The 13,294-nt window shown below is 40.5% G+C and overlaps 1 protein-coding gene across 6 annotated transcripts in view; it reads right to left on the reverse strand.

Moving 5' to 3' along the window:
• The window catches only part of KANSL1L (KAT8 regulatory NSL complex subunit 1 like), a 57,451-nt gene that overhangs the window by 33,305 nt on the left and 10,852 nt on the right, over window positions 1–13,294 (reverse strand). For 4 of the 6 annotated variants that reach the window (XM_084289252.1, XM_084289249.1, XM_084289250.1 and 1 more), the window contains exons 2-4: window positions 9,233–9,374; window positions 5,350–5,547; window positions 2,130–2,251 (exon numbers count right to left, since the gene is read on the reverse strand). In XM_084289252.1, coding sequence (XP_084145378.1) covers window positions 2,130–2,251; window positions 5,350–5,547; window positions 9,233–9,374 — 462 coding nt within the window. The remainder of the gene's footprint in view (window positions 1–2,129; window positions 2,252–5,349; window positions 5,548–9,232; window positions 9,375–13,294) is intronic. The other 2 variants (XM_084289251.1, XM_084289253.1) reach the window with 2 other exon arrangements.

The following is a 13,294-nucleotide window of genomic DNA, read 5'->3' on the forward strand; positions in this document are numbered from 1 at the left end:
AACTGGCCAAAGAAAAGCTACATGGAAAAAGGAAGCCACTAATGGAATTAGACCTTAACAAATGGCAGTTCAAGGTTACCCGCATTTAATCAACCAGAAGGTGCATGCATGCTCCACCTATTCCAGTGGGAACAGCCCAAGTAACCAACCATCCTGCAAATCAATGATTATCAACCTCGAAGCACCTCACATGCAGACCCACATTAAACATGGCCTATCATATCTTTCAAATCAGGAGCCTACAACTAATTTCAACAATTTACCTAAGTAAAAATAGCTGTCATCCCTTCTGTTTTGTCTTCCGAATCACCCTACTTGTCAGTTGGCTTTGATTTGTACTTTCTCAAGTACATAACTCAGTCACAATGCTCTGGGAAGAGTGAGGGGAGAAGAAGCCAACTCCAGTAGGTAACTCCCTGAATTAACTGCACACTAAACAACAACAGCAAAATACAATGAAAACCTGAAACATACTCAAAACCACAAGTAGGAGTCAGTGAAATTTCCCTGCAGGATTCTTATTGTAACCACTACCCTGTGCTTAATTACCATCTTTAATGAACTGCTTTTTTTTTTTTTTTTATTAACGGATTTCAAAACACTTCAGAAGAAGTGAAAAATTAAACTAATTTAACTGATTTTCCAAGATGATAAATAGAAAGGTCACACGCCTCTCAGTTCTGAGCTACAGCACTGAGAAAATCTTCCAAGTCTTCCCATTCTTCTTTGGACTGTTAGAGATCATCAGTAAAACAAAAAAAATAGCCTTAGAGTGAGCACTCCCTGAGCTGCTCAAACCAGCGTGCTGCTCATAAAGCCAAAAGAGGACTGATTTTGGAGACAACTAAAAACACTTTTAAAAGCAGGAACCCTTCCTCATCTGTTCCATGAGGAAGTCACTGATTCAAGGCATGGGTCTCCAAGAGCATAAATTCCTCTCTTCTTCCATATCCCCAACTCTAATAGCAACTCTGCTTTAGGGCTACTTCTACTCCAAAGCTCAGCAGAACCTTCTGATTTTTCCCTGTGTTATTTGTAAACAACCGACACATCAGGAACACGAATGCTCCGTGACGGGACCCCTTCATCCTTAAATTTAGGGCACAGTCACACAATCGCTTTGGCAACAGACGGTGGCTAAAGAAGCTGCCCATCCAAGCTGCTCATTATAATCTCCTCGGGGGAAGCTCCAGCTTCTGCAGCAAAGCTGCAGAAACAGACGGTGTGGCCAGCCCCATGCAGAGCCAGGAGCCAGGGAATTAGGTTCTGCTGCAGACGCTGCCAAGAAGGCCCCAGCTCTGATAGGGAACACCTTCTTCACCCACTTCATTTCAATCAAGATCTGTGAATAACTCAGCAACTCCTTCATCCCCCCAAATCACATTACCAGTATCTCAAGAGAAATACCCTGCATATCTAGGTCTTTTGTAAGACAGGACTGTAGATAATTATCTTAGTATCGTTTTGAGAATAATACTGATTAGTACCTCCAGCTTATTGGAAAATTCATGAATAATGGATGGTATTATTACAACGTATGGATAGTACTGAGAAACATTTGTCTACAGTATTAATTTCAAGCTGCTATGTACATGGAAAGTAAATCTATCCAGAACAAAAGACCACAAACTAAAAAAATATTCTCTCAAATTCCTGAAAAAGCAGCTGGAAAAGACAAATTTGGCCTCAAAATGAAGAGCAAACTAATGAAACAAATAAACAGACCCTGACCCACAGTGCCACAGCTGGCATTGCCTGTGATTTCTACTAACCTAGCAAAGTCTAGTTTGTCAGTTTTCAAGTAATTCAAGTTGAATTCATGCCGACTGAATACATTAAGACTAAAATAATCAAAAGTAGCATGATATTAATGTATTCTTTCACTACTACACAGACACATTCTCCATCCTAGTACGTAAGTGCAATTACAGTGATGGCATTATTTTATGATGCATTTAAGAACCAAACAGAAACTTACTACACTCAACTTTACAAGCAAGACTTTGTCTCTCTGGAAATTTACAGAAAGCAGTTCTCTTTTCCTAATTTGTTACCATAAGGATAATCTGTTCCATTTACCTCACTTTACCAGTTGGTCTCAACCAAAACAGTACCACGCTGTCACCTACCTGAAGGAGATGCCGTTGACCAGCTGCCTGTGCCTACAAGCTTTGGATGAGAGAGAAGAAGAGGCTGGAGACAGGTTGAGTGGAGCAATTAGGCTACTGATGATTTCACTCAGTTGTGCGCTCTGGAAAATAAAAAACGGAAGGTAGTCAGACCCTTATCCATACTCAACAGCACAAAGGTCCTGGGCTTTTGTTGTTTTCCTACTTAGGGTTCCAGTCTCATACATCATGGAACAAACATATTTAATTTCTTCTTGTTGAATAATCAGAGGTCATTTTTCCTTCTTTCACAATTATCATATTCAGCTATACAAAACAGAACAAAAACAAACAAACAAGAAAACCAACTCTGAACTCCCAGCCACAGACATTGAATAAATAACATACAAAATACATCAGTGATTTCAGTATTTTAGCGCAACATTTTTTGAAAGGTAGAAGAAACCAGGACACTTTACAGCTGACATTACAACAGCTGCAGCTCAGAGCTAACTGGCTGTCCAGAAAGCATTTCAACAGGAAAGGAAAAAAAAAAAAAAAAGTCTGCTATTCATTGTACATTTTGTTCACCCAGAGTATTTTTTTTTGTTAAAAGAATACTCCTCATTGCTCGCTGTAGTTAAAAAGAAATCTACAAGAGTAACTACAGACAGATTGGCTAAAATCTTCTGATGTCCTTAAAACTAGCAATAAGTGCCCACCCCCCAGAATGCCAGATTTTTAAGGCTGTCCCAAAACAAATGCAGGTTGTCTGTTAAAACTAAGAATTACTCCCTGTAAAGCAATGCAGCTGTGGACTGACTCCAGATAACATTTCACAATGTTTTTGTTTTAAATGTCAAACCTTAATGGTTATTCCAACAGCAAACGTAGCCACAAGTTTACTTAGAGGAAACTGTCTGCTGCATACTAAACATAAGTGAAATGTATCTGAAATGGAGTACGTTTTCTTAAACTTCTAAAATTTTTGTGGGTTTATCATTCAGGACTATGATTGCTTAAAACAAGAATTACTAAAGGTTACTCCATTGTTGAGGGATTTTTGAAACAGCAAAGATCCCATGGCTTGCTGCAGCTGAGCAAACCAACCTACCAGGATGACTATGAGACGATCCCATGACAGTGTTCCCACATCACCCAACTGAGGAATTTAGAAAAATATTGTTGCCAGCAGCTGGCTTCAAGGACGGGATCTACATGACTGCTAATCACAAAGGGGTTGTTTTCTTGCAGGTGGGGTTGTTTTCGTGCAGTTGTTTGTCTGAGTGCTTTTGACCAATAATCTTGTGTGAGACACTATCCGTCCCTGTTAAGTTTGCTATAAAAGTCAGGCTTTTCGGGTAATAAAGGGCAGCATGATCTGACCATACTAGTGTCTGTTGTGTTTTCGGCCGTTCTTCCTGCAACACTCCATACGTTTGGCTTATGTTTTCAGGCACTACCATTTATGTAGAAAGAGGCTGAAAAAATTATTTTCCATTTTATTACAAGTCACGTCTTTTCTGTTAATGTTTAAGTGATGCTGTTGGCTAATCAGGTAGAAATTTCACGTCAGAATAAAATATTCAGGGATGGATATTAAAGCACAGAAATAGCAAGTCAATTATAAAGGGTCTGGACAAAGCAAACACGCTGTCAGTAAAATATTTAGCAGATTGATTTCAAAATCTCAGCGGCATTCAATCCGTAAAAGGAGCAAAGACTCCACTGAATGTCAAAGCACCACAACAATGGCAGACATCCAAACTGCAAGGAAAAAATTACATGTTTTTAAGACGTTGCATAGCTTTGAAAAGAACTTGAAAACAGATTTAAAAAAGAGAGGCTGAGTCATTTTGTATTTTGTTTCATTTTTTTCGCTCACACGTAAAATTACTTATTTCTAACAAAGCAATGCTCTAACATAGGACTGAAGAATTATGTGGGAATGTGTGCGGATATACTTCAGCCTACAGCATCGCTGTTCTTGACAGTGAACAAGAAGAAACCCAGGGTCCAGGTTGATTTATAGAACCAATAGTCAAAAAAATAAAACAATAAAACCAAAATCAAACCCCACATCTTTGTGTGGTCAAAAAGGAAGAAATCTGGTGTAATCTGAGAGATGCACTGAAAGAGCACTTCTACTTCCAAGTCATCGCAGTTCTTGGACCTCTCTTTGTAGATGCTTTGGTACCAGCAAACACAGTCCTAGCACCTCATTTGTTAAGTGTCTAACTAAAAGAAAATTGTGTTTAATTCTCCAAATAATCACTTAAGAGGGGACGTTTACCACATTCTAAAAATGCTCTTTGGTTTACCTTGTGCAATTGCCAGCACTGTGCATATCAATTTCCTGTTTCATCACTTCCACGCTCCTGTCTGTTGTGGTTAAGAACCATCAAACAGGGGAAGCATTTTAAGAACAGGAAAGTATGACTATCAAATAAGAAAAATTGGCACAGAGATTCAGGAACAGACATTGTATCTAAAGCTGCTTTTACCCTACTTGAACAAAGTGCATATGACCAAGAATTTAGGGACAGCAGCAAGGTAATTAATGCACCATACTGCTTTTGTTAGGTTTGCTTTACGCTAACCCCATAAACTCATTCAGAAAACAAATTTCCTGTATCTCCTCCAGCAATGTGATCCTACCATATTCCTTACGTACTTTCTAGCAAAAGAAAACCCTGCTGGAGTCTCTATTGTTATTTCCTGGAATTAATCTTGGAAATGCCTGTTTTGAACACCATGAACCAAAACTCTGCTCACGGCTCTGCCTCGGAAGTACCTGGAATTCCTCAGCTCCTAGCCGGATTGCTCCTGCAACACTTGAAAAGCCAACCCAACAATTATATCCAGCTGGGGCTTTCGTAAAATGCAGCATACCTCCATCCTCAGCTGCACTCCTTCATCTCACACAAGTATTTCCTGAAATAACCTGTGGCAGCTCTACACGAAACCTAACTACAGGGGAGAGGCAGGTTTGGGGATAGCTTTTAGAAGCGGTTATGTGGCCGCTTTGATGGAGACAACGCGGTAACACAGACACGTCAGAAATAAAAGGTTAATTTGTAAACCTGTGTACAATGTATTATTTAAGCCCTTGAATCCAACAGCACCCACTCTCAGGAGTGCAAAATACCTTCCTTTTTGGGTGGCATCACCATGGAACCTGCCCTGCTTCTGAAGTAAATCATTTGGCTCCATCGACCATTCAGTTCTTATTTTACTTTACCTGTTTTTCTATGTTTCGTAAAAGCAGGGTAGGACTGCTGGGTGACATTTCAAAGTCATGCTCCGGCAAAGAATCCTGTCTCTCAATGGCAGCTTGCGAATTCCCTGTGGCGTTTAATAAAGCTTCTTGGTCTGTCAATTGTATTTGCTTCTTCAAAATGTCTTTTGGAAATGGGAATTCTTCTAAGATCACCATCCCCTAGACAACAGCAATTGAACACAGTTGGTTGACAATGAATTAACCCTCCTAAATCATGCTTAAGGGGCGGCTGAACCTGGCACATCCCCCTTAAATCCTCCCAGCGACTCTCTGGAGCACTTAGCCCAGATTTTAAATACACAAAAATAAAAATAGCAGGTATTTTTATTAATGAAAAGCTGCATTGCTCGTGCTACTCCCTATAACAGCAATCGCTCTACAGTGTTAAACCACTGCTTAAACATCTGTGCCAAAATTCAAATCAGAAATTCATACTTATTAGAGCAACTACACGATCATTTGCCTGCTGGTTTAAGAAGAGTTTTTTCTGCAAGAAACAACCACCTTTGATTTGAAGTTGGTTACATTCTGCAGCCAATGGATTTCTCTGAGGCATTTTAAAGCACTCTATTTTTCTTATTCTTATCCATGTTCTAAACGAAACGCATTAAGGTTGTCGTTTTATGTAGTACAGACTGCTACAAATCAAAACAAAAACCTTTTACAATTTAATAATTGATTTTTAAGGCGAGCATTTTTAGAGTTTCATAATTACAGACGCAACTACCCTACATATTCTAGCAATCTCAATCCTTTCCAAGGCATTCTGCACAAACACGGCACGAGATATGATCTACCATCTAAAGTACATCACCTAATCAGATAAATACAGATTTACATGGTAGGGAAGTAACAGTTTAAGAAATGAAAGTAGGAAAAAGAACACCCCACTGTGCTTTCCACTTCACAGATAAGAAAAACGGAAGTGTAAAATATATTCCCAGGTAACATCTCAGTTGGTTTAACAAACTTAAAGCATTCAACAAAATAAACAAAAAGAACTTGCGAACAGTTCCTCAAATGTCCTCTTAATTTGTCATTATCTTAAGCAAATACAGGGAATACTCAGAAAAGGCCTCTACAGACATACTCCAAAGAGAAAGGGCTTACTGATTGTTACTCAGATATCAACCAGATATGGAAAGAATGGGATCATTCAGTTGCTCTGCCTCAAATTTTTCTTTCTAGTGGGAATATTCCACTAAAAGCAAGGGAAAACTGTCACTGAACACAAGGAACCCCTGTAAGATGGTGGGACAGACTTCACCTAGGTTGTAGAAAATCAAGGGTCCTATAGGTTTACTTGTGCCTTGCCTCCTGCCTCAGCAGCAGCTTGTCCTAAAACAGGAAAGCAATTCTCAAAGAGGCTTCAAAGACAAGACCAGGAAAAAACATTGAATTGTCCAGTCCCTCTTTGTGCCTCTAACTTATTCCTCTGTTTAAGATATAACTTCAAGCCTGACAACAAAAAACTTTAAAAATAAACTCAGGTGCTTAAAAACTTGCTTCCGTGTCCAAAAGGCGCACAGAGATTCTGGATTTCCACCAGGTCAACACAAGATTTTCCACATTTGCTATTAGGTAGTAGTTCACCATCTGTGCTTTTCAAGTTCTGCCAGATGGAAATGAAGCCAGACACTATCATACTCTAATCTGCAGGCCACAGCAGTTACAAAGTGGGCATTACGTTCAAGGAAGTTCAAGTATAGTTCTAATTTTTATGTGCCACATCAGGAGGACAAGCCAGCTCAACAGCTTTAGAAAGTAAGGCAGCAAAAATATCCCAGGTCTTGATCATGGGAAGAGGCTAAAAACAATCTATAAATGTCTAAAACAAATTCTGAAATCAGAAGCTCACGGGAAAAGCACTCACAAGAGGGAACCCCCCACACCCACCTCTTTCCATTGAAATTTTATTTTTTGAAGTTGTGGAATCCTGCTGACAAGCACGGATAGAGGGAAGTGGAAAAGGACAGAAGAGTAAATTGAAAAATATGAAAAGGAAGACAGAATAGTCATAAAAGAGGAAGACAAAAGGATTAGAAGACTAACCTTGATTATATAGGAATCACAAGTCAAACTGGTTACAACCAGTAGGTTTTGGCAACGAAATTCCCCTGTCTGCTTCCCCCAAAATTAAATCAAATTATTTTGTTAGGCAGATAAGCAGATTTTAAATGGACCGATTCTCAAAGATCCAAAGCTTCTACTTCTGCGTGCACGGGGATGCAGAAGACACAATGCACCAGGCCAAAAAACTGCCCGCAAGTGTCATGGTTTAACCATCTCCCTTCCTGTTGTGCCTGAAGTCATTGTTCACTGGCTATGAATCACATTTTTTTCCACTCAAAACATACAGAAAGCACTTTGAAACCATTAAAGAGCATCCAAACTCGACCAATATTGTGTAACTACTCTGCAGCCACTAAGTGAAAACAAAGAGCTCTTCTATCAGCCTGCATGTCCTTCCATAGCCGCTGCACTGGCATGCTACAAACGCGCATACAGAATGGCCAGAGCCAAAGAAAACACACATCCACCTTCACCGTGGGACACAAAGCCAAACGCTGAACACCACAGCTGGTGAAAGGGGCATGAAGTCTGCAAAAAGGAATGTCACTAAAGATCTCCAGCAGGAAGATGACTAGGCTCCGAGCCAACCCGCCACCTAATGCGAAGAAAATGCATGACTAAAAGAACGCTCTTTCCCTCATTTCTCTGCTATTTCTTTCTCCTTGTCCTGCAGCTCATGAGATCTATGCCACCTTCAAGTGTGATAGGTTTGGGGCATAACAGGCTGTATGTATCTGTCACATATCTGGTATTTAGCATATCTAGCAGGTATCTGGTATTTAGAACAACACTAAAATAGGGACACTCAGCATTCAGCAAAATACAAAATCTCCTTTCACTTCTATTTTAAAGAAAAACCTAACTGCGGAAAAGTTGTGACCAGGAGAGATAAAGCTGCACATGACAAGAAGGCTTCTTACGTGATCAGAAGGAAACAGTCTCTAGCACGATTTCCCTCTCCTTTTTCCTCCCGCCAAGTCTCATGTTCAGCCACATAAAACGTAAAGCATCTCCTGGCTCCTCTCCACCTGTGCTTATCTGACCCCAGCACACATCACACAACTTACATGAGGCTCGTCAATGAGCCCTTCTCCAAAACCTGCTACTCTCACACCAACAGAGCGATCACAGGTTTAGGCTTCTTGCTCAGGAGACTGACCTGGACAAGCCGTTAAATTGATAGATAGATTATTAATGTCTCAGGAATGTGACTTTACCACTGTCTAGCCAGTTCGATTTACAAAGGCCAGTACATGAGTTATACGCTTTGGAATTTTAGTAATAATTAATCCTTGACCTGTTCAAAGTGCTGTACAAACATTAACTAACTACTCCTCAGAATAAACATGCACTGTAAATAACAAAAAAGCCCCCCAAACCTCTCAACATGAAAACGAATAGCCAACCACCCCTCCTAAAAGCTACATCTTGCCTCTCCACAGAGGGGGAAATAGCGTGACAAATGAAGTACCTTGTGCCAGGACCCTCACAGTCACTAACAAAGTCTCTAACTATCACAGATAGAAAGGTTCCTGACTCCCAGACTTGTACTGATGCCTCTAGGGTACAACACTTTGCAGCTCCTGATGTCTTTGTCATTAACCTTTGTGTGCAACAGTCCACTCAGATACAAGAACTCCAGGGCAAAACAAACAACAACAACAACAACAACAACGAGGAACCACAGAAATAAATATTACAAGAAACACTGTCAAAAAATAAAAAATAAAAAATGATTGGAAAAGCCCAGTTATGAGCTTACAGACAATACCTTGGTGGCACGTATCTGCCTGTGAAGGTCAGTTAGTTGTTGGATTTTGTATTCTAGTTCTGAAATCTGGGCTTGTAGCCATGTCCAACGGCTGCCAATTCTAGCTCTGTCTGCAAGCCACTTCCATTCAGAAGTATAGCTGCTGTGAAGACAAAATGCTGGTTAGTCCAAAAATAAAGATAACCACATTTGCACAAGAACATTTTTGACAGCTGCTCTGCCTCATGTTGCAAGCATCTCAGTTGCTTTCAGAAAATATCTGATTATACCCATCCAGTTTCACATCAGCTTATTTCTGTAACTACAGAACTTGCCCAAACCATTACAATCAACGTTCCTAACTATTCCCAGGCTAGGCTACTTCTCTGTTAGGTATTGCAAACCCAGAGCTGGAGAAACTACCGAACTATATTAGTTAATGCAGATCACAGATTTGTGAAGAATTCCAGCCACTCCACCAGCCAGCATCCAAATTCTTGCAGCACACTTCCTCCCACAAGCTTCCATGAATATCAGTTGCTAACAACTGCGATCTACTAAGACATCATCCAGCAATGGCCAGCGAGCTATCAAGTCACTGGCCAAGAATGCTACCATGTAGTTTAGCTTTCTTTTATTCACGTTGTTTTATAAACATAGCTGGGTAAGTATAGTATAGGTAGGTCAAAATAACGGCTCTTGCAGTTTACAAATAGGTGTATTTTTAACAAAGGATATGCCTCCAGGTACTTGACATTATGACTAGCTTAACTTCATTATGCTGAATTTGTTACTGCTATCAGCAAACTTTACTCAACCCACATATTAAACAAATGAATGGCATATGGTACCACTCAGCAAATCATTTTAACGGTCGGATAAATTTAAGGAACAGAGATAATACAAGAGTAACTTTAAATTAAAGTATATTTAAAATAATAGTAAAATAAAAATAAATAAATAAAATCAAACTTCTGGAAGGGAAGTGCTTTTGTTCCATCAAGTTACTGGGAGAAACTACTGGATTGGAACAACCCTGGATAACACTGCACGGTCAGTTTTACATAGGCAGAATTTGTGATCCCTCATTCCCCTGGCAATGAAGAACATCAAAGTATCACAAGAGAAGAAAGAAAAGACACCAGCACTTGGAAGCAAAGTGGCACAGGAACACTGCACACAAACTGCTGTTTCATGCAGAACTGTATGCCAACCTCAACAATCTCAACAAGGAAAGAAAAGGTAACACAGCACTCTGTAGAAGACACTAGACGTTTTCTGGCATGAACAATCACCAATTTGAGAATCCTGGTATTTTTCAAGGCAAAGATTATAAAACATAACTCAAAATCTCAGAACATTGTCTACTTTATCATACAAGGAAAACTAGACACAGTCTCTGGGAGGTTACCTCTAAAATACACCATCTCCCGTTTTTACCAGGAATTACCTCCCTGTTTCTGCCCACATATTTTACAACCAACTTGAACTCTCTGCTGCACAGACAAAACGAACATGGGAAATTAGACAGGAGATGGACACGTCCTGTTGAAGCCCAGATTGTGAGTGCAACCAAATAAAATTACCATCAAACAGAAAATTCAAAAATTCTACAAATATGTATTGTAAAAAATGTAAATGTTAGTGATTTTGTCCTAGGAAAAAAGGAGAAAGTAGGGAAGAAGGAAGCCATCTCATAAATACCCCTTTTTCTGATGATCTCTTCCTTCTCTTTGCTTTACTGCTAGCCCTCGGTAAGTAACCGTGGTGACTTCTGCTTTAGCCAGGGAGAACTTTTCTCCGGGACTGACGGATTTTGCATGTTTGTGCTTCTGGAAAGCATAAAATAATCTGGGGGGAAGGATCTGAATTCCCAGTTGGCCCAAGGTGGAGTTCAGTGAAGTCAGCTATTCAAGCAAGCGTGGTGGCTGGAAAAGGATTTGTCTTGGGACCTGAGGATGGCAAAATGCTAGCTCTAAGGAAAAAGCTGCCTACTGAGGCTGTAACATTTCCCTTAGTTAAGTTTAACACACGAAGTTAAACAGGAATAAAGATGATAGTTGCAAAAAAAACTCCACAGAAGCTGGACAATACCCCAAGAAGGCCAGGTGAAAGAAGGTGGAGCACGCTGCCAGAAATACAGCCCAAGCCAGATACTGCAGTGCTGGGAGAACACTGCTGCTTTAAAGCAGATCATGGAGGGGGGAGCAGAGCAGAAGAGGAAAAAAAAATAAATAAATAAAAATAAAAAGCCTGTCCACACAGCTGGGAAACAAAAAGAGGAATGGCAAGGGCTGCAGCTGGTCTTATGTATGAAACCAGCGTGCCAGTAAGGGAATCCATGCTCACATAGCTAACCACAACAGATAATAGAAGAGCAATTAAATTTTGTAACCTTAAGATAAACAAATCCTATCTGTATATTACTGCCTTTCATCTCAAACAAATCCGCTCCACAGTTGCATCACAAGTTATTTTTCAAAAATGTGTTTGCACAGCTTTTTTTTTCTTTAACACAAAACTCAGTCTCAAATTCACGCATCTGGTGTTAAATCTGTTATGTAGATATTCCCTTCTCAATTCTACGTAGGTATTTCTTAAAGCCATAAAGAGTGGTATGCAATTAAATCCTGTTAGTTTAATTACACTGTAATAACGATGTCCTGAGGCTCCTCTGCGAGGAAGTTTCCACCGGTTCCAAGACCAGGCTCACGCCAAAGGAAGCGACTTCAGCTTCTCACCCCTGCCAGCCCCGGCTGCCCCGTGTTGGTGTCAGTACAAGCAGCTGGGCAGCCACGCAGTGACACGGGTGCAGAATTGCTCGTGGTTAATTTTAACCTCAGGAGGAAGGTGAATGAAGCACGTTAGTTAAAGGCTCGATCCCTTCCCTAGTTCTGATGCCCTGCAGACAGACAGACAGACCGGTGCACAAGGGAAGGGGCTGGAGGTGCAAGGCAAGTGCCAAGATACAAAATTCTGTTCCCATCTCAGTCCCTCGCCCTTTGTTTGAGCTCACGTTATTTATCTACCATCTTTGCCTCCAAATGTGTTTCTCTACAACCTATTTAGTAAATCCTATAACGCCCCAGCAAATCATAACATCTTTATAAGCTACCTTTATCTTACAGCGAGCTGTATGCAAGCAAATATTACGGCAAGCCAAGCACTGAACAGCAACAAGCCGCTATCCCAATAAAACAATAAGCCATAATTGTTGTGTATCATGTTCCTGGTATGTTGCAGTGTACAGCCTAACATGCACTCAGCAAAGAAATGAGACAACAAGAACTTGCGGGCCAGTTTTTGATGAACAGGAGTAGATGACTGAATACTTTTTAACACTAGGATAATTAGTAACTCTGGTGTCCCTCTTTCTTTCTTTCTTTCTTGGCTTAGGTGGATAAAGAAAGCTGATTCAAGGTGAAACTCGTTACTTCTACAGATCCAGAGAAAGGAAAAAACAAAACAAAACAAAAAAGCACCCACCAAAGTTACAAAAAGAACCAGGACTGAAGGAGGAAGTCAGCTCAGGTGCTACAGCAGAAGCTCCCAGCTCTGGTTCTCTGCTGGGAAGGAGACAAGAAAAGAAGCAGCTGTCTGTCCTGCCTCCTCTGCACTCCTTTTGCAGAGCTTCTCTACTTAGTTCCTGTGCTTCCCCATCCTACCTCCTCCACAGGAATTTCAAATGCTGCCAGCAAGTCCATACAAACCACGTCATATTTCCAACAGTTACTAATGGTCAGTGCTATAATACAATGAAACATTTATCAGCAGATAAACTGAGTGCTCTTGAGCTGACTCTCGAGCTGCAGGTGATCTCCTGCACTCCTTCGGGGCCATGAGAATGACAAGAAATGGAGCAATTCTCATTTTGCACAAGTAAACCATTTGAATTTCCCTAGAAAAACATGCTGGAATGGCAGGAGAGGCAAAATCTGTCTTCCGGTGAGATGCTGGCTGGCATTTCTACTGTTCTGGCTGAACTGCAGGAGGTCAGTCCTGTATGGCTTGCAACAGGAAAAAGAAAAAAGAAATGCAAAAGAACAAACAAGCCACAAAGAGCACAGAAGAAAGCTAGAGGAC

Source organism: Netta rufina (genome assembly GCF_964035555.1).
Source record: "Netta rufina genome assembly, chromosome: 6".
Lineage (NCBI taxonomy): Eukaryota > Metazoa > Chordata > Aves > Anseriformes > Anatidae > Netta > Netta rufina.